Source organism: Hermetia illucens, chromosome 1, assembly GCF_905115235.1.
Source record: "Hermetia illucens chromosome 1, iHerIll2.2.curated.20191125, whole genome shotgun sequence".
Classification (NCBI taxonomy): domain Eukaryota; kingdom Metazoa; phylum Arthropoda; class Insecta; order Diptera; family Stratiomyidae; genus Hermetia; species Hermetia illucens.
The window spans coordinates 214,333,918-214,356,688 of record NC_051849.1 but is presented as its reverse complement, the minus strand read 5'-3'; the positions used below and the strand labels follow the sequence as shown (position 1 = coordinate 214,356,688).

At 46.0% G+C, this 22,771-nt stretch overlaps 1 protein-coding gene across 2 annotated transcripts in view; it reads right to left on the bottom strand.

The window, feature by feature from the left end:
- Positions 1-4,461: 4,461 nt before the first annotated feature.
- LOC119656987 (receptor-type tyrosine-protein phosphatase N2) overlaps positions 4,462-22,771 on the bottom strand; it is a 63,487-nt gene continuing 45,177 nt past the window's right edge. For both annotated transcript variants that reach the window (XM_038063731.1, XM_038063723.1), the window contains exon 13: positions 4,462-7,505. In XM_038063731.1, coding sequence (XP_037919659.1) covers positions 7,112-7,505 — 394 coding nt within the window. In that variant the 3' untranslated portion in view covers positions 4,462-7,111. The remainder of the gene's footprint in view (positions 7,506-22,771) is intronic.

Genomic DNA, 22,771 nt, shown 5'->3' with positions numbered 1-22,771 from the left:
AAGGGACAGCAATGGTGGTATGATTCGCAGAGAGGTCATTGGAACCACACTCGACACGTCAATATTAAAGAACACCTGACTCGATTTCTGTCATGGCATGGCAATTACAGGAAATTTGGTATATGCACCAATTCCCTTTTTTCTTTTGCCCTGAATGTGATCGCACACCAGAGGACTCGAAGTAAGTCATGTTCTACGATTCCACAATTTTGCCCAAAAAGGAAAAACCTAGAAGACCCTCTAAAAGTCAGCATAAGCCCTCACGACATATCCGCAATCCAAAGGATTCATGCTCCTCCCCGCGAAATAACGTTTTGCGCAGTGCCGCGGGAAAGGAAAAAGTTGGAAGTGAGCGTGGTTTTACTGGGTGAAAATCCGACACCCAAACCAGTATTAATAAGGTTTTACGAGGGCCGTTTGAAAAGTCCGTACAAAGTCGGAGAGATGGCACTACTAGTGCGTATCGAAGTCACGTTTCTGTCAAATCGATCTATTTCTTTGCGTTTCGCATTCGTTTGAATCGAGGAAGTCGCGTGATTTTCAAAAAAATGGATGAAAGGGTGTGGTGATAAAACATTACTTTATGAAAGGCAAAATGCCTCAAGAGACTAAAGAGAAGCTAGATTAACATTATGGTGACTCTGCACTTTCGATTAGAATGATTTATATGTAGTTCCAACATTTTCGGAGTGGCCATATGGGCACAAGTGACCCTGAAGGTTCTGGATGCCCTGTTGAGGTGACTACTTAAGAAATCGATGATATGGTGATGGGTGACAGAAGAGTGAAGGACCAAAAACGAAATCGTGTGTAGTCACTGTGGATGAAACTTGGATCCACCAGTACACTCTTGAGACCAAGGAATATCTAAACAGTAGGTTGTCAGGGGGGAATATGCCCCAAAAAAGGCGAAGGCAGTTCCTTCGGCCGGAAAGATTATGGCAATTGTCTTTCTGAATTCGCAAGAAATAATCCCCATTTACTATCTGGAAAAGGGCACAACTATTAGAGATGCATATTATTTATCGTTATTGGACCACAAAAAAGTATTTTCCATCACGACAACCCACCAACTAGCGCCTCAGAGTGTGGTCGCAAAATTAATGGAAGCAGGGTTCCAACTCATTTCACATACCCCCCCCCCCCCCCCCCCCCTTGTTCTCCACACTTGGCTTCCTCGAATTACTATTTGTTCCCCAATTTGAAGAAATGGTTGGCGGAAAAGAAATTTTTGTTCAAACGAGGAGGTGATCGCAGAAACGAATGGATATTTTTCAGACTTTGATAAATATTATTTTTCGGAAGTAGAATATGTCGAAAAACAAAACTGGTTTACCCCAAAACAATTAAGTGGTTTTACAAACAAAACCTTATTAAAATAGATTCAATGTCTGTCTGTCTGCTGTGTCTGTCCCTCTGTTTGGCAGTCACAGGCACTCTTCTCAGAAACAAATACACCAATTAACACGAAATTCGGTGGAAAGGTGGAAAAATATAAATGCCCAGACATGCAGTGAGTAACATCTTTCTACATCGAGATTAAGAGGGAGTCCTAATACATTCAAAAGGGGGGTGTGAAATTGTTTTTCACAATAGTCATGTTCGCATGTCGCAGCTGACACCGTCGTAAATTCAGTGATGAATCTGATAACGACGGCGTGTGAGGCTTCCATGCCCCGGAGAGGCCCCAGGCGCGACAAGCCTTCTATGTACTGGTGGACGGCAGAAATCGCAGACCTACGGAAGGAGTGTCATAAGCTCCGCCGTTTGGCACAAACACAAAGGAGACTCCGCTGCGCTATAAATAAAAGCAAAGCTCGCGGCTGGCAAAATCTTGTTAATGAGGTGAATGATGATCCGTGGGGACTTGGCTATAAGCTTGTCACTCGGAAAATCGGGGCTCTGCGGAAGCCCTGCATATTGAGCACCGACCAGATGGACCGCATTGTGCGGGCATTGTTCCCCAGACACCCTGTACGGGTTGATGTAAATAGCGCGGAAAGCGTCGTGGATTGCCCCGTTTTCACAATGGGAGAACTCGAAGAAGCGGTTCTCACTATGAAAAACAGGAAGGCGCCAGGTCCTGATGACATCCCGGCGGAAGTTTACAAACTGGTGTTCCGCCAACGGCCAGAATTGCTGCTCGAAGCGTTCAACGCGTGCTTGAAGGAGGGCATTTTTCCTTGTCGTTGGAAAATGGCCAGACTCGCGTTGATCAGTAAGGGTAAAGGAGACCCGGGGCTCCCGTCTGCATACCGACCACTGTGTATGCTTGACACGGCCGGAAAAGTGCTCGAGAAGCTCATCAGGGGTAGACTCGCTGAAGCGATCCGTGCTGCCGGGGACTTATCGGCAAGGCAGTTCGGGTTTAGAACAGGGAAATCTACAGTGGATGCTGTTATGGAGGTCGTAGATGCGTTTAATCGAGCCGGGGCACACAGCCGCCGATCTCGACGGATAGTGCTCTTCATAACGCTGGACAGATATGCTAGGCACACTAGAAAACTCCTTTCACGTGCCAAGCTATCTCTTGCGGATATTGAGGGATTATCTGAAAGACAGCTCCCTGTTCTATGAGACGCTAGAGGGCCAGAGGAGGATGGAAATCACGTCGGGAGTAGCGCAGGGATCCATCCTAGGGCCGGACCTCTGGAACGCTTCATACGATAGTCTGTTGAGACTCGATATACCTGCAGACGGCGTTGCGGCACTTGTTGCCGGACGCACTGTTAAACAGGAGCAAAGCAGACTTGGCATATTGATACGACGGGTAAGCGGATGGATGAATGCTCACGGTTTCAACCTTGCGCTGGAAAAAACCGAAGTAGTCATCCTGACCAGAAGGAGAATCCCGACCTTGCGTCCCATATCGATCGGCGAGTTGACTATAGAGACAAAACCAGCGATTAAATACCTTGGTTAATGCTCGACTCGAAGATGAGCTTCTTCGAGTAAATCAAAGCAGCCGCGGACAGGGCTGCAGCAGGAGTCGCGGCCTTGAGTCGGCTAATGGCGAATGTCGGCGGCCCAATATCAACTAGGAGACGTCTCCTCATGGGAGCAACGCAGTCCGTCCTTCTCTATGGTGCGGAGGTATGGGCTGATGCCCTTGACAAGGAGGTGCATCGTAAACGCCTCGCTCAAGTGCAGAGGCGGGGAGCTTTGCGAGTGGCGTCTGGTTATCGTACCGTCTCCGAACCAGCTGTGATGGTGATTGCGGGAGTGATCCCCGTTGCCCTCCTTACCAAGGAGCGCAAAACTATCTATCGCCGTAAGGGCGAAAACTTAAGAGAAGTGATTGCCCGTGAAGAACGTCAACGCACCCTTAGCGAGTGGCAACTTTCTTGGCAAAATGAGCCAAGGGGCAAGTGGACTGCACGGCTTATCGACAAATTAGACCCATGGTTGAACAGAAAGCACGGTGAGATTGATTACTTCCTTGCCCAAGTTCTAAGTGGGCATGGAGGTTTTCAGTCTTACCTGCACAGGGCTGGGAAGGCGCGATCTCCTGATTGTGTGTTCTGCAATAGAGTGGCGGATGACGCTGAACACACCTTTTTCTCTTGCGAGAGGTGGGACAGCCTCCGCCAGCAGCTTTATGCAGACACAGAGGAGCTCTCTCCAGACAACATTGTCAGAGAGATGCTGAAGAGCGCTGGCAGCTGGAATCGTATTGCGCATTATGTTCGGGCTCTTCTTACTACGAAGAAGATTGAACTCGACCGGCATAGGGATCGGACGGTAAGGGGTTCTCTGAACTAACAAAACTCCCTTCCTCCCCTCCCCTCCCGTTGGTGAAAGGGAATTCCCTGACTTGAAGGCTCCCAAAGCCGGGAGAGCGGGAGGGCTAGCCCGAAGTAATGTGTCAAACGGTTCCAGGCTAGTTCTCTGATGACAGGTAGGTGTTTAGTTGGTAGTCCGCCAGCGTGCTGTTGCGGGAGTCCAACACTCTGTGCATAAACGCATTCACCTACCCTACTCCCAAAAAAAACTATAGTCATGTTGGGTATCAAATGAAAGGTCGTGATTAGTACTTTTCGATGCCGATCCTAGTTTTTACATTTGTTGGAAAAGCGGGGAGTGGAAGGAGTCAAAAGTGCTGATTTCTTTAGCAGACCTATTCGGTGGAAAGGTGGAGAATGTGAACGCCCAGACATGAAGTGATGAAAATCTTTTTACGTTGAGATTAAGAGGGGGTCCTAATACATGCAAAAGGGGGATGCCCAATTTTTTTTTCACCGAATATAGTCATGTTGGGTATCAAATGAAAGGTCGTGATTATTACTTTTCGGTGAAATGCACCTAGTCGAATATCTCCTGAGATTAACGAAGAGAATAGGGCCATTCACTTCAACGAATTTTGACAGAACCCTTCAGAAGTTACCCATCCATCATTCCATTCACCTTCCTAATCTTCCATGAAAATCAACACTTTTCCCGCCCGTTTGAAGAGACACACGATACGGCTTATCCACATCAAAACGCATGGAGTAAATCAAGTTTTTATTGAAATCTCTTTCATTTTCCAAAGTATTACAATTACTTCCCATTTTTGTTTTGCACTTAGTATTTTTTTTTTATTTCGGTATCTGCATGATCATTAAATGTATATATTAACCTTTGAAAATGAGCGCTTTGGAAAGATTTAATGATGATAATGAAACTTAAAAAAAGAGGAAGATCAATAAATTAAATTATAAAATTAAAATTTAAAAAAAAAACAAAAGATACTTTCAAAATCGGCATCTACACACTTGTTGTTTTTGGAACAATATTATTGACGTGTTAATCACACATATATATATATATTCTAACTGGTAATTACCACATATGCTTACCGCTATCTAAAGATGATGACATGGTATAGAATTAAATTCGTTTATGAATAATAATTGCATAATTTTGCTGGAAGTAGTGCATTTTTGCGACCGTTTAAAATGCCAATTTTTTTTTTATAGATTTATTTTTTTTTTTTTTAGTTTTTATTCACAACATAAAATATATATATTTATATGTCTTTTATACGTTTATAGTTCTATATATATTTATATATATATGTATATGTTTATTTTACAGCATTTTTATAATTTTTAGCTTTCTTCGCTTTTCACTGCATTCAAATCAGTGTTGTCATGTCTCACTGGTTCCTTTGAGTTCTTCTGTGCAATTTATAATTCTTTCTTTTGGGAAAATAAGGAAAAAATTTAGTTTTCAAAAGGGGAAAATATATGACTTCCTTTAAGATAATTGAATTTCCCTTTAGTTTACAATGATAATAGAATAAATAGCAACAACAAGTTATAGTTTATGTTTCTTTTAATATTTATATTTATATATATATGTATATGTAGATGTTTTTTTTTTTGTTAATAGTGGCTTCTATTTTATGTATACACAAATATATTGTTAGTCATAGGGTGATTCATATGCTTACATTCATACACAAAAAATATATATACCTTCAATGCTTGTTTCTGTTCAACGTATATCTATATATATATATAATCCATAGAAGTTTAGTTGTGGTATATGTATATATTTACTCGATAATGTGTATATTATATTCGGAATCTGGATTTAATTCAAAATTCTGTAAGTTTACTTTTATAAATGTTTCTTTGTTAGAAAGACCTCTTCACTGATATTTCCTCGTTAGTTGTCCATTTTTTTCTACGAATATGATTTGAATAAAGGTAGTTTGGTTCAGTTGCTTTTGATAAAGGTTATCCACTGTAGAGGAAGAGTGAAAATGTAGCTTTTGTTTTGATATCGATGTATGTACGTATGTACTTTTATATGAAAATGCAAGAAGCGTTCGACCAAAGGACGAATCAAGCATCGGTATTGGCTAACGCATGGATATGGTACAGACATTTATGCTACATGCAACATTAAAAGGATTCATAACTGCGGGCATTGAATACAGTGGAGAACTCCATGCAACTGAAATATATATATATTATCCTGCACAGTTGAAACGTAAGACCTCCTAGCACAAGCAAACCCGCCCACTTCACCCAAAGTCCCGGACTCACCACCCCACCCCATCTAACCGCCCATTACCTACTACGTTCACTCCGATCAGATCCTAACTACCCTTAATCCCCTTCCAGAGAAGAGCACTCGCTAAGAATAAAAGATAAATACAAAAAATAGATTTCCTCTCTCAAAGTTGTATAATAATCTTCGTTAAAGTAGAAAAGTTTTCACTCGTTGTAAATACAATATCTTTTATCTTTTTCAAGAAACCATGAATGGCTTGTAAGACGGTGTCTGTGGGTGTGTGTAGAAATATAAAAAAAGTGCTATTTGTGAAAGAACATAAGTATCTGCTCCTCAACTTAGCCACTAAACGGAAGCTTAACTCCATTGTGCTTGGAACATTCATCACAAAATCAAGTCTTTGCTATTTTGAAAAGAACAAAAAGGAGAGCAAATAAAAGCAGCAGTCCTTCAAGGTAAAATATGTCTTTAGATTGCGGTTCTTCTCACAGTAAAATTTGTAGGTACATGCGTGATATCAAAAAGATTGTTTTCAAATATATCCTTGTATATATTATGCTTCAGTAATAATTTTACATTTTTGTTTGACATTTTTTTCCCTCTTCTTTCCCTAAATTAATTAATTAAGATATTAAATATTTTGATAAATCGATAATTTTATTTTGTGTATGCTTCATAACATCTTGTATATATGCATCTTCTACATGTAGGATTATTTTAATATATTTATTTAATTCAATAGTTTTCTCAACGAAAATGTAGAAAGTTTATTTCTTCTTTTGGTAACTTTTTTTTTTTTTTGTTGTAATCGTAATCATTTTTCATTTGGTATATATGTACTGAGGTCGTCAACATTTTATATGATCCATTCAACATAACAGACTTGCATAAATGAACGATTGAGGATTTAAAGATTTAGGCTGGTATAGTCTTTAAATCCACAACCCCTAAACTCAGGCCAAAACTATAAACTTCAAATCCCAAAAACACAAAACTAACGCCATCAACTTCAATTCATAAATAAGCACTTTGAAATTGACATGGTCATCATGAATTCAAATAAAAATCCTTGAAGATAAATCAAACTAAAACCACTTTCAAACTAAACTTATTTTTCCGTCTTTTTCGCTTTGTCATTTTCCGGTGTTTCTTCCGATTTTGCCTTTTCATCTTCCGTGCTTTGGGTCTCCTCTTCCTTAACAGGCTCTTTGTCTAGCTCACGTTTTTCACCTTGGGAATTGGCCGGTAGCGCCTTAAGAATTGCATGAACCTCCTCGGCAACTGCCATCAACACAAATTCAAATTGTTGTCTTGTTGTTACTAATCCGCCCCGTTGATCCCGAAGATGCTCCAATGTTGCAGCAATGTCGATTTCCCGTGCACCTTTATTCATTCGTCCCAGAACTAAGTCCAAAAGGATATAGGCTCCAGTTCTACCAGCTCCGTTGCTTCCATGCACCACTATCGGGCAAGAGCGTCCACGGTAAGATTTATTCACTTTTCTGAAAAAATAAAACAATATCATGAGTTGATTAAAAATCAAGCAAATAACAAGAACTAGTTCACTGAGCCTGCATGAACCTCGCATCCTTATCTACTGAGAATGGGTCCATAAAACAAACAACCACTTGCCAGTCTTAGTACTCTTCCCTTCTGCATCAAATGTCAGAACTGAACTCAGCTTTGGCAAGTACTAATCGAGCCCTTTCATTTGATACCCCACATGATTATATTCGATAGAAAAAATTGCAAACCCGCCCCCCCCCCCTCATTTGCAAGTATGGATGACCTACCCTCAGACACAACGTGGAGTGATTTTACTCATTGCATGCGTGGGAATTCACAGTTCTCACCTTTCCACAAATACCACTGTCCACTATCAATAGGAGGGATATTATCTAAGAAAAGCGCGTGGGAGACAGACGGACAGGCACGCCTATGATAAGTCGCCAAATTCCCAGTCAGACGCAACCCCAGCTGGCAGATAGAGACAATGTATTTTTCTCCTTTGGAGTAGGGTAGGCGAATGCTTATGCGCACAGAGTGTTGGACTCCCGCAACAGTACACTGTGGGACTACCACCTAAACACCTCCCTCTCATCAGAGAACTAGCCTGGAACCGTTTGACACAATTATTTCGTGGCCTTCAAATCAGGAAATTCCTTTCACCAACGAGGGGGAAGAGGAAAAGGGAACTGTCAGTTCAAGGAACCCCCTGCCATCCGGCTCCTCTACCGGTCGAGCTGTATCTTCTTAGCAACGAGAAAGACCCAAAAGTAATGGGCAACACAGCCACACCACACAGTGCGGTATGCAGACGCCACTCGCAAAGCTCCTCGTCTCTGTACTTGCGCGGGACACTTACAATATACCTCCAAGGACTCAGCCCATACCTCTACGCCGTAGAACAGGACAGACTGCGTTGAACTCATCAGGAGACGTCGCCTGCTAGACGTAGGACCCCAAATATTTACCATGAGCCTACTTAACGCTATAACTCCAGCTGCAGCCTTGTCTGCCTGTGAGGAGTGGCCAGATCTCCCATCAGGCGCGACCCCAGGTGGCGGATAGGGGCATACCTATTGATGTGTAAATATGTGTTCCTGCACTTTTCTTTTCTGACTGTGCATGAGCTAGTGTTTGCTCATCTCTGGTGCGTGGACCAAAATGGCTATGGGAAGGACACCCAGAAAATAAAACCAACATGGACGAATTGAGAAGGAGTAAAGTTACGGTGCAGGGGCTCGGAACCCCAGTACCGGCGGCTTTTGGGAGTGAGCAAGCGGGCTCCCGGCCGTCGATATCCCTCGACCGCAGTGCTTCGGTGGTGGACAACTTGGCCACCGTTGCATCTAATACTACAAGTGTTTTAGATTTGGAGAAGGAGGTGTTCAAACGAAGCACAACTCTGCCAAGAACACCAATTGCGAAGGCAAAGAATGATGGGCTAGAAGGAGATAGCTGGCCAAAAAAGGCGATTTCGACACCCATCGGATCTGATCAAGAGGTACTCCAGCAGTAGCAAATAGATCCATTCAGGAGAAGCTCATCAATTTTACGATCTCCTCCAATATCAAAGCCGGCAAAAGAGAAAGCTCATGGGAGCTTAGCAACTGAAAAAGGTGAAGGAGTCAGTAAAAGGAGTAGTCTGGCCAGGACTCACCGAGAACAGAGCCCTGACCCAGAAGAACTACCTTTTATGCAGCTTCGGACTAAAATAGTTGAGCTGTCCGAATTCATCAAGGACAAGCACAACGTGCACCAAGCCATTAAGAACATGGTGAGAGCCATCAGGCTGCTTTATAATAGGTCACAGGAAGAAATAAGAAAGCCTAAGGAAAAGCCGGACATCCCAGCCTCAACAGTGTCACAGGCGACCCAAGTGACACACAAGCACAAAGTCGTCGACCTTCGCTCAAGTAAAAGAGTGAGGGACAAGGAGGGGGAAGCTTTGGCGAATCAACAGGCCCCAAAAAGGAAAAAAGGGGTCTTCACCAGTCCAACAAAGGGAACTAAAAGTTCAGAAGGGCCCAAAGTACCAAAAGTAGGAAAGTCGGCTAGCGAACCGAAACTGAAAGAAAATAAGAACGATGGTTGGACTAAGGTCGTGAATAAAAAAAGAAATAAGAAACCAAAGGTGCGAATTCGCCCGGAGGCAATTGTAATCTCCAGCAGAGGACATCTAACATATGCGGAGATACTGAAGAAGGTGAAATCTGACCCCGACATAAAAGACCTAGGCGGAAATGTTAGCAAAATCCGGAGGACCCGGAAAGGTGATCTCATGTTTGAGCTGAAAAAATAAAAAATAAAAAAAAATAAGAAAACTGACGACTTTCGTAACCAAGTTTTAAACTCGTGTTGTTGTTGGTCGTGGGGAAGGTTCGGATTGGATGGGTTTTTTGCCGACTAAGGGAACAGATCTCCTTAAAAAGGTGCTTCAAATGCCAATGTTTGGACACTTCGCGAAGGCATGTACTAGCGGCATCGATCGGTCCGATCGATGTCGAAGATGTGGGGAAAAAGGACATATTGCCAAGGAGTGCAATAGAGACCCCAAATGCATTTTGTGCGAAGAAAAAGAGGGGCGGGATAACCGGTTAACTGCAGTGAAAAAATTAGGTAAATACAAATAAAGCTTAATCATTGCAGGGTCGCACAAGATCTACTTGCGCAGAGCACTTACGAATCCGCGATGGAGATTGCTATCATTAGTGAACCGTACAGAAATCTCTACGGTGGTGTATGGGTCACAGATTCGACTGGTGGAGCGGCGATATGGGCGTGCGGTCGCCAAGCCATACAATATAGCATGGGTCAGGTCACCGAGTCTCACACTACCTGAGTTTGAAGACCTGCTAGACGATCTTGTTCACGACGCAAGGGGACGAAGTCCAAAGTTGATAGCCGGTGACTTTAATGCGTGGGCTATCGAATGGGGCAGCAAAGAGACTAACACACGGGGCAGTGTTTATTAGAAGCATTCGCCCAGGTGGATGTGATTCTGGCCAACGAGGGCAATATAAACACTTATCGGAAAGGGGGAACTGGTTCAATTATAAATCTGACTTTTGTCAGCCCTGCGTTAGCACGTGACATGCCCTGGCAAGTTAGCGAGGACTTCACGTACAGCGACCACCAGGCAAACCTTTGAACTAAGGACGGAACCACAAGGCAGGAGACCCGCAACCCGGAAGCCGAAATCCAGAAGGACACCAGGATGGTCTGCCAAAGCGATGGATGAGTAACCATTCATGGAGGTGTGGCTAAACTTGCCTAGCAAAGCAGGCAACTCCACAGATATAGCTCTCCATGCCACACAGAGCTTCTCTAAAGCATGTGACGCGTCGATGCCTAGGAGATGTTCATTCCCCACTAGAAGACAGGACAGGATCGTGACAGGACGATTCAGAGGCCGATCGTCTCCGCAGATCACGTGCCCTATACTCTTGTTGAAAATAATCCAGTATTTATTTCCCCAGCAAGAGGGGGGTATTGACACTTTCCAGCGCCCCCTGAATGTGACGCCGATTCCACCAGTCACCAGGGACGAGTTGATGGAGATCTGCAGCCGAATAGGCGACGGTAAGGCCCGGGTCTTGATGGCATACACAATAAGGCCCTCAAACTTGCCGTCAAATGTAGACCGGATATGTTCGTGGAGCTGTTCGAAACGTGCATGTCGGAGGGTATATTTCCTGCACCATGGAAGCACTATGGGGAAAATGTTGGAGCGGGTCAAAATAATAAATTACTTCGAGTCGTCCAGAGCCAAGTAGGCCTTTCAGATAGGCAGTATGGGTTCCGTAAAGCCAGATCAACCATTGATGCCATCAAAATGGTTACTGGCTTGGCCGAAAATGCAATTCACGGAAGGGGTTGTACCTGCGAATATTGCGTGGTGGTGACCCTGGATGTGAGTAATGCATTTAACTCGGCCAATTGGAACCTTATACGAAAATCTCTGGCGACGATTAGTGTCCTACATACCTCGCCGCTATTATCGATAGCTACTTGAAAGAGCGGACACTCTGGTATGATACAGATGATGGACCCAAAAAGTACGTTGTCTCCGCGGGTGTCCCACAGGGCTCCATACTGGGCCCACTACTGTGAAACATCATGTATAATGATGTACTCAACCTTCCGGTTCCGGAGAAGGCCACGGTGGTAGGTTACGCCGATGGTATAGCACTGGTTGCGGTGGCAAAGCATCTCGAGGATGCTGAGTTGTACTCAAGCGAAGCAATCAGTGTTGTTAAGGCTTGGTTAGGGAGTGCTGGACTGACACTCGCGTAGGAAAAGACGGAGGCGGTCCTCATTAGAATCGGGAATTCTATCATCACTTCCAAGCCGGCCATCAAATACTTGGGGGTGATGATAGACGGAGGACTTAATTTTAAGCAGCACATAGAGCATACTTGTAAAAGAGCATCCACCACGAGTATTGCTCTGGCAAGAATGATGCCGAACGTAGGAGGCCCGCGGCATACTTGCAGGCTGCTCCTAGCCAGGTGAGCTCTATCATGCTGTAGGCAGTCCCAATTTGGGGAAATGCACTGCAGGTTTTAGGTAATACACATAAACTGAGTACGGTTTACAGAAGAACATCCCTAAGGGTGTGTTCTGCCTTCAGGACCGTCTCAGATGATGCAACGTTCGTCATCTCGGGAATGATGCTGATTGGCATCCTAGCAACCGAAATGATCATCATCATCAACGGCGCAACAACCGGTATCCGGTCTAGGCCTGCCTTAATAAGAAACTCCAGACATCCCGGTTTTGCGCCGAGGTCCACCAATTCGATATCCCTAAAAGCTGTCTGGCGTCCTGACCTACGCCATCGCTCCATCTTAGGCAGGGTCTGCCTCTTCTTGTTTTTCTACCATAGATATTGCCCTTATAGACTTTCCGGGCTGTATCATCCTCATCCATACAGATTAAGTGACCCGCCCACCGTAACCTATTGAACCGGATTTTATCCACAACCGAAACCGAACCGTATAATACCAGGTCCATCTCTCCCTTATCTCAGGTGAAAAAAGCCAAAAAGGAAGGATCCATAAGCAGATGGCAACAACGATGGGACCAGTCAGAAAAGGGTCGTTGGACTTACAGGCTGATCCCTTCCATCGGGGAGTGGCTGGAGAGAAAGCATGGGGAGATCAATTATAATCTCACCCAGTTTCTCACCGGCCATGGAGGATACCGTCAATACCTGTACAGGTTTTAATTGGACGCCTCGCCTAATTGTCCAAACTGCGACGGGCTCCCAGAGGACCCAGCGCAAGTTTTCTTCCAGTATCCATCGTCCACAACTCCATTGCAAAACACACAATTCGGAGATCGTGCTTTTCCAATCTTGAAGACTGAAAATCTCCATCCCCACTTAAAAATTCGGTAAGGAAATAGTCAGTCACACCATGCTTCCGATTCAACCACGCACCTAAGTTGCAAATGAGCCGCGCAGTCCATCTGCCTCTAGTTTCATTTTGCCAAGAGAGCTGCCACTCATCCAGAATGCGTTACCGTTCTTCACCAGCAACAACCTCCCTTGGTTCATCTCCATTGCGCTTGTATATAGCTTGACGCTCCTTAGCAAGAAGGCCAACGGGAATCACTCTCGCGATCACCATCATGGCCGGTTCAGAGACAGTGCGGTATGCAAACGCCATTCACAAAGCTCCCCATCTCTGTACTTGCGCGAGACGTTTACGATATACCTCCAAGAACGTCAGCCCATACCACTGCACTGTAGAACAGGACAGACTGCGTTGAACTCATCAGGAGACGTCGCCTGCTAGACGTAGAACCCCAAATATTTGCCATTAACCTACTTAACGCCATAACTCCAGCTGCAGTCTTGTCTGCTGCTGCTTTGATTTGCTCAAAAAGGCCCATTTTTGAATCAAGAGTCAACCCGAGGAACTTTAGCGCGGGTTTGACTTGATTATCGACTCGCCGAACGATATGGAACGCAGGGTCGGAATTCTCTTTTTAGTCAAGATGACTACTTCGGTTTTTTCCAGTGCAAGGTTGAAACCGTGAGCAGTCATCCATCTTTTGGCCCTCTAGCGTGTCACAGAGCAGAGAGCGGTCTTTCAGATAATCCCGCGTTCTAGAGGTCCGGCCCTAGGATGGATCCCTGCGCTACTCCCGACGTGATTTCCATCCTCCTCAGGCCCTCTAGCGTCTCATAGAACAGGGAGCGGTATTTCAGATAATCCCTCAATATCCGCAAGAGATAGATTGACACGTGAAATGAGTTTTCTAATGTGCCTAGCATATCAGTCCATCTTACGGAATTGAAGGCATTTCTGAGCACTATCCGTCGGCGACTGTGTGCCTCGGCTCGATGAACCGCATCTACAACCTCCATAATAGCATCGCTTCAGCGAGTCAACCCCTGATGAGCTTCTCGAGCAATTTCCCGGCCCCATCAAGCACACACAGCGGTCGGTATGCAGACGGGAGCTCAGGATCTCCTTTACCCTTGCTGATCAGCGCGAGTCTGGCCACTTTCCAGCGAGAAGGAAAAATACCCTCCTTCAAGAAGGCGGTCGGTACTCGCCGGCAAGTAACGTCAACCACTTCGAAGGCGATGCACTGGTGATCACTTGCCGGGAAGTCGCGAAATTAATGTCAGCAATGCTTCCTTCACAGCCTGGGCGTCGAAAAGTTGGCGGGGATCCGGTCTCTAAAACTACGAGCCCGGTTCTCGCCGCATTTCCAGAATCCGTTTTCCTTTGAAGTCTGACTGAGGCATGCCCCATTCAAGAACCCTGGCATTAAAATCATCGCGTATCAGGATACGTCCTTCCGTGCTCGAAACGGCGTCTTCCAAAGCATCAAGCCGGCATCGAAAGTCCGGCATCGTCTCGTTCGGCGTCAGGTAAACGCTAAAAAACGTTATCCCTAAACACCGGATCCATACAAACCCGTTCCCCGACCTTCGCCAGGAACACGAAGTCGAACGTCGTTCCGAAACCAGATGGCAGCGGTACCCGATAAGTCGAGATACCATGAATACGGGTCCTTGTTTCGGTATTGCTCGCTAATTACCACTAGATCAGCATTTACTTCCGCAGCGAACTATGCTAGCAACTGGTGAGCGGTTGCACTCCGGTGCATATTAATTTGTAAAATGCGGATCAAGCCATTCGCAGCCTAGCCCGTCCAATTTCGCCCTGAAGGTTGGACACCGTCGCGAGCCCGCAGTGTGTGCGACACCCTCCCTGCAGAGAATTCAACTTTCGCTTTCATTGCAGGTCTTCCCTTGATGACCCACTTGGTCGCATCTCTAGCCTGCTGTCCTCCTGTCCAGTCCCTTACAAGCTGCTGACGTGTGTCCATAGTCCAGACAAATGTAGCACTTGGTAGGGACTATCCGCATTCGCACCCTGCATACTACCCATCCAATTTTGATTCTCCCGTTGCTAAGGAGTTTCCTCCCATATTGCTCGGGAACTTCCACCACGGCGAGCTTTTGGCCTCGAATATTTACAGAAGTGATACCTACCCGGGCATTGGTTACCTCTGGACAGTCACGCTTTATCGCCTCCTTCACTTCGACCTTTTCTGTGAACCAGTCAAGATCCCGGATTTCCAGAGAGCACATGGTCTCTAGACTGGAAAGAAAAGCCTTTTCCCCCAATAACCCCTGGACCGCTTCGCAGAACCTACTCTTGTTAGTCGTCTTTGGGTCCAGTCCGACGGAAACTCCTAGGAAATCTGTGGCATCTTCCGCTTCCCTGACCAGCGCAATAGCAAATTTCCTTTTGTCATGGCGTACACTACGTTGAACTTCTCCGGATTTCGTTCGGTATCGGAGTTCGAGCGCAGCACGCCAGCCATCACTCGCAGTGTTCAGTAAAGCCTTGGACCCCTGCCGTTCCTGAATCCATTTCCACGACTCCGGAGTCAGGCAGACCTTATGACGCCTTTTGGGGACGTGGTCGACGACCTATGCACCACCCAAGAAAATGATATTTTTGATGGCGGCTCATCATATTCTCAGGGGCGCTGTCAATAGATCTGCCCCTCGATCAGTAAAATGGCTCTCGCACTGTCGAGCGACAGCTGGGTCATACAAGCGGTCAATTTTGAACCTAGGGGGGTGCAGCGCTCCAGCCCTACAAGAAGTGGCGAACGCAACACGCAATCGAACGTAAGCGATCATGAGATGGTGATCTCTTTCGAGACCGATGTCAGCGCCTCTCTTATTATACACCTCCAAAAGATAACTTCTAAATCTACTGCTGATCGCGGAGTGGCCGATCTGACTGCTCGTACGGCGTCGGTCAGTTGAAATCCAACTATGACGACCACTATATCACCTTCAGGAGGAAGCGAGCATTCTGAGGACCCTCGCTACCGTTGTCGAGGAGCGTGCGCACATTCCAGAAACCAATCATAGTCCATTTTCGACAACAAAAGGTCGTTGCGTGGGGTCAGTCCCTATCCGAGGCGATGTTGTCCGTCTGAGTCGCCTCTTACGACGCAGAAGTAGTCGGTGGCCGGAAAAGCTCAGATTAAATGGTTAGTCGGCCGTTTAAGACAACAGATTTTACAAAAAAGGTACTTAAAATGGTCCATGCTTGGACACTATGTGAAGGTATGCACTAACGGCATTGGTCAATCCGATAGATGTAGAAGGTGTAAGGAAAAAAGCCATATTGCATATGCACGGGCGTGCAGTTTACTGTTTCTGGTCAACGAAGGTGAGGAAAACACCTTTCGAAAAAGGAAGTCTGGCTCGACAATGGACCTGGCCTTTGTCAGCCTTTCACGTGTGATTGACATGCCCGGGTGCGTCAGCGACAGCTACCGCCCTCAGCGATCAATAGGAAATCCTCTTTGGGGCGCCACATGGCAGAGAACCAGCCTATCCGAAGCCAAGATATATGTCAGGCTGGTTTCCAAAAGCCTTGGATGAGCACACTTTCATAGAGGAGTGGCCAGAGCAAACTAATAAATCATACGGCTGCACGGAAACTGCTCTCCATCTGACACAATGCTGAAGCATATGACACGTCCATGCCTAAGAAATGCACATTATCCAGTAAACTACCCAACTAAATGTGCCGTAGTGAACTGACCAGTCTTTGATTAACCTGCTACCGAGCCAGACGAGCTGCTCAGAGGAAGGATTAATCGGGGGCAAAAGAGCACGTCTATAAAGAACTCACAAAACCCTCAAGCTGACCATCATCGGAACAGGAGGGAATGCTTTAAGGAGCTCTACTCGGAGGCGGACTTAAACCCGTGAGGGAGCACCCTGAGACGAGAATTTAGAGGCCGTTCTTCTACGTAGCTTACCTGCCCTACCTTCTTCTTGAAAATCATTCAGGGTTTATTCCCCCAGGAAGATGGGGACATTGGTAGCTACCGACGACACCTGAATATGATGGTAATTCCAGCAGTCATCAGCAAGATTCTGTTGGAGATCTGCGGTAGGATAGATGACCAGACGGAGTATAGAATAAAGACCTTAAACTCGCGATAAAAGGCAAACCGGACATGTTCACTGAGTTGTTGAAAGGATGCATCACCGGGGAGAAATTGTCAACACCAGGAAGCGGCAGAAATTAGTGGTGGTCCAAGTGAACCATCCTCCTGCACACTCATATGTCTTCTGGACACTAGGCAAAATGGAAATTGAAAGAGTAGTACCAGCAAATATTATGTGGTGGTACTCTAGACGTTCGATTCGGCCAATGGAACCTAATAGATATTCTGGATAGATATTTTCAAGAACGAATGCTCTGATAAGACGCCGATGGTGGACCCCAGGCGTACGTTGTCTCCGCGGGTGTCCCACAAGGCCCCCGTACTGGGCCCACTGCTGTGAAACATCATCACAGCGACATATAGTACCTTGTCTGTCATTTCCGGAGGAAGCCATCTTCATGGGTTACGCCGACAACATAGCACTGGAATGGAATGCTCGGGAAAGGATCGGTAGACACTTTGGCTGATCCCTGCCATCAAAGGATGACTGAAGAGATAGGTCGGTGAGATGTGATGATCGATTAGATGCTGCACATGTAAACTATTTTTAACAGTCGCAGGTGATACTTGTTGTCAGGGTTTTCCCAACATTTCTTTGTCATTTAACAAATTTGTTTTGATAGTTTGAATTTCCTGTGCGACGTCAAAATATTTCATGAGAATCAGCGGAGAAAGTACAGCAAACATGGAGTCTACTGTATATGAAGTTGCTTCACTGAAAATAATCCTCGATAATAGGATTCGAGGTTGAATAATTGAAAAGTATTTTTCAAATAAGGGACACTTTTCTTTTGCGCAAATTTCCTCACAACCTCTTCGTGGTAGCTGCTGGAAACTATCTTCGAACGGGCCAAAAGCATTCATGGTAGGACTAGAAGAAGGTTCGAAATGGCGAAGGTATGTTTGTCTGTTGGCCATTTTCCAGGGGCAAGTAAATCTGGCGGAGGATGAACCAAAGCAGCTACTCGGGGTTCATCCCAAGCGAAGGTGGAACAATATACAATGAGCGCTGCGTGGCGAAGGAGGAGGTTGGTCTCTAGTACGCAGACCTTGTATGCCTTCAGTTCCAACTCTGGTGACCGGGCTAGTCAAAGGGGATTTTTTGTCCCGGATTACCCGGGGAGTTCCGTCCCCACGTACTCGAGGAGGGCGATCAGACCCGAGTCTGCAAGGGACTCATCTGAAGCGGCTTCGGCCACGAAGCCTCACCGGAGGTTATCTGGTACCATGGGAACCGGGACGGCCCTCTCAGAGCATATGCTCCAGGAGAATTCCTGGAGGAATTCCGAAGAGGACCGTGGAATTATGCCTACACGGCAGATACTCACGTTAAACCCCCAGGACTTTCATATCCCGGATTACCCGTGGGGGGAAGGGACGGAACTTTCTGAAATAAACGATATCCACACCACTCCAGCTGGAATTAACAACAAAGACCTCAAAGCGACAAACTGATCAACGGTTTCCAGTTTGGAAACCCACAAATCGTTGACGTTGGTGGCCTATCCGGGAACGCGACCTGCCAACTAACAGAAGCCAACGAAAAAACGGAAAACCATTTGAGTCCTGCTCAAGAATGTGGTGGCCGGTGCTGAGCAAGAAATACTATAAGAACAAGCTTACTTGGATCTAAAAGATCACATATGCAGGTATTACTGTGCAGTCCTGTCCGGAAAATGCCCTTATTGTACTCATACACCCCTTCCCCTAGATCTTCTCATATTAAATAGCCTGTATCCCTAGTACTCCGTGAACTTGAATGTTGGTCGGCCAAGCCCTATGGTCATAATAATATCCTAGACGAAGCACTACCGGAACTCCGGACATGTGAAAAGAAAAAAGAATAATTTTCGTCTTTTGGCAATAGTTTTATTTATTTAAAGAAATACGCCTCCCTTCCTTAGTTAAACACTGAGGAAGGGAAGAATGATCCCAAAATAATGTATTTGCTTAAATAAAGAAGGGTCCTTCTTCTGTCTTTTCATTTGAATGACCGAATTCACTCCAAAAATGGCTAATTTGGTAAACTCTGAGCGTCCCCAACGGGCTGTGCCAGACGCAAACGGGGCTTAAACTTCAACAGTTTTTTGGGGGTCTCTAAGAGATTTCCGATTATAGTGTGGGGAAAATGCTATCCTTCGTAAATGTTATGACCAGGCTCTAAAAATATGAGCCGGTTACTTTCTGCTCCCTTTTTTCCTCTCACAGCCGGCACGACCTTAGGAGTATGTGGCTTCAAAACGGGGTACTATAGATCATCCTCTTTAACCTGGCCCTGGAGAAAGTGATCCATGATGCTGAGGTAAATGCAAGAGGTACGACCTTCTTTAAGTCCACCCAACTACTGGCCTATGCTGACGATATCGACATCATGGGAAGAACGACCCGAGATGTACAAACTGCCTTCATCCAGATCGAGCAGGCGGCAATGGGGGCGAGATCTTGGGCCGTACATCAATGAAGGCAAGACAAAATATATGGTGGCTACGTCAGCACCGAAGACGAACCAACCAACAACATCAAACCGCACTGGTCAAACACGAAGAACTTTGAAACCGTTGACAATTTCTCCTATCTAGGGTCGAAAATCACAACCGATAACAACTACGATGATGAAATCCGCGCACGGTCGTTGTCAGCCAACAGAGCCTATTTCAGCTTACAAAGACTGTTCCGCTCGAAACGTCTCACCATAGGGCCAAAGCTCTTACTGTACAAGACTATGATCTTGCCAGTCCTCATGTATTCCTCGGAAACTTGGGTTCTTAGCAAGAAAAATTGCGAACTCTTGGCCTCGTTCGAGAGAAGAATCCTCCGAAGAATTTTTGGCCCCCTACATGAGGATGGACGATTCCGTAGCCTACACAATGACGAAATCTATGAGCGATACCATGACCGTCCGGTTGTGAATAAAATCCGGCTCAATAGGTTACGATGGGCGGGTCACTTAATCCGTATGGATGAGGATGATCCCACCCGGAAAGTCTATAAAGGCAATATCTATGGTAGAAAAAGAAGACGAGGCAGACCCTGCCTAAGATGGAGCGATGGCGTGGGTCAGGACGCCAGACAGCTTTTAGGAATATCGAATTGGTGGACCTCGGCGCAAAACCGGGATGTCTGGAGTTCCTTATTAAGGCAGGCCTAGACCGGATACCGGTTGTTGCGCCGTTGATGATGATGATGATGATGACTACTTCGGTTTTTTCCAGTGCAAGGTTGAAAGCGTGAGCAGTCATCCATCCCCTTACCCGTAGCATCAATATGCCTAGTCTGCTTTGCGCCTGTTCGACAGTGCGTTCAGCAACAAGCAGCGCTAATTCATTTGCATAACCGACCAGGCGCGACTATTTTTGCATGTCGAGTTTAAGTAGAATATCATAGGTAGCGTTCCAGAGGTCCGGCCCTAGGGTGGGTCCTTGTGCTATCCCGACGCGACCTCCATCCTCCTCAGACCCTCTAGCGTTTCATAGAGCCGAGAGTGATTCCTCAGATAGTCCCTCAAGAGTCCCGTAAGAGATAGTTCAGCGCGTGGAAAGTATTGTCTAGTGTGCCTAGAATGTCTTTCTATCTTACGGAATTAAAGGCGTTTCTGACGTCAAGCGTTACGAGTTCCGCGGCTATGTGCCTTGAACGGCATCCACGACTTGCATGACAGTATCAACTGTGGATCTGCTTCCTCTAAAACCGAACTGCCGGGGAGATAAATCTCCAGCAGCGCGTATCCCTTTCTCGGTTCTACTTCTGATGAGCTTTTCGAGCACTTTTCCAGCAGTGTCAAGCATACATAGTGAGCGGTATGAAGACGGCAACTTAGGGTCGCCCTTCCCTTTGTTGATGAGCGGACACCTCGCCACCTTCTAACGACCAGGGAAAATGCCCTCTTTCAGGAAAGCGTTGTATGTGCCGAGCGGTAGGTCTAGCCGGTGTTGGTATACCAGTTTGTATACCTCTGCTGGAATACCATCTGGCGCCTTCTTACTTTTCATAGATAGGGCTGCCTGTTCCAGCTTTTTTATAGAGAAAAGTGGACAGTCCCCCGCGCTCTCCGCGCCGACGTCATCATCCCATATGGTGAACGCAGGGGACTACTGCCCTTACAATGCGGTCCACCTGCTCGGCCTTAAATGATCAGGGTTTCGACAAAGACCCGATTTTTCGCGTTACCAGTTTGTAACCGGGTCTCCACGGGTCCCCATTCACCTCGTCGACCAGATCTTGCCAACAATGAGTTTGCTCTCATTGAATGCATAAATTCGGAAGTGCACGAGTGGAAAACGGAGGAACAAGCAGAGGAACTGTCTGGGAAGGAAAATAATAGCGTCATCTGAATTCATAAAGGACAAACCCAATCTCTACCAGGCGATTAAAAACATAGAGCCATTAGAATTTTGTATGACAGTGTCAAAGAGAAAGCAAACGCCACTCAGGCAATACAAGTTATGCCCCTCGAAAAAAAGAGTAAGGAGGCCGCGAACGATTCGTTTGACCAACAACCAAAATGGTCTCTCCCCGGGACAGGAAAAACCAATAAAATAACAAAAATTGTGAAAACAGCGACGCCAGCTTCAATGAATACAAGAGAGGCGAAGCTCCTGGAAGGAACTACAGAAGCATGGACCAAAGTTGACGTGAAGAAAAAAGCAGCAAAGAAAATTACGGCCCGAATATATCACAAAGCACCAGTCTGAATAGCTGTACGCCACCGCAGCTCCTCAGGGGATAGGTAAGGAGAGGTACTTTCCAGTCTTGCAGATTACTCACTGAGGAAGCCATCATCACACCTGGCAGTTAGCTATAAAATGCAAATCTACTAAATGGGGAGAAGGGGAAACATAAGACCAAGCTGTCTGACCTGGAGATTTGGTCGGGCTCAAGTAGTTCTTAGCACTGCGTCGAAACTGCTAATCGTGGGGTGGTTCGACTGCTAGACGTCACGATGACCAGGAGAATAGCTCCGCTTGCTGCAACTGTTTCGCGACAATCTGTGGCGACCTTTTCAGCAGGTTCGCGTAGGCAGCGGATGACGTAGACTAAAGAAATGAACCTCTTTATCACCCGAAACCTACTACGAAATAACGGCGGGGCAGGTACAACATCTTACGACGGTATGGCGAAAGTCACTCCAGACGTGTTCAAAATAAAACATACACGAGGAACCAGCGGAGTTTTTTTTTCAAATCTCTCAAGGAATCCCAATAAAGCGTCCAGACAGTACAGTTTTCGGTGACGAAAGAATATTGGGGTGGACTTTGAGGGTCACCCACCCAGCATGCTGAGAGGATCGAGCCATAAATAGCTCGAAGAACTGGAGGGGCCCAAGTCTGGATCAGGCTACTCGATGTCCTACATCTGTATCGCATTGATCCGAAACAAATAAAGCTTTTGGCGACAGTCATGGAAGGGTGGCATACCACCTTATCAGTGCGTACATCTCAAGGAGCTAATACATCAGAGCCCATCCGTATACGGAGGGGCATCTTCCAGGTGATTCGTTGAGTCCCCTTTGCTTTTGTATGGCACTGAACCTCCTTTCATGGCTACTGAATGATGCTATACGACATGGTTTTGCAATAAAGTATGGCCTACGTGCTAAATGCGAACTGACACACTTGATGCACTTAGATGACATCAAGTTATATGCTGGGACTGACGATCATCTTAGAAATCTGCTACGAATAGTAGCAGGCTTCTAAAAATACCTAGGAATTCTGCAAGGAACTCATGCTCGAGTTGGGGGTTCGAAAGACGCTCTGCT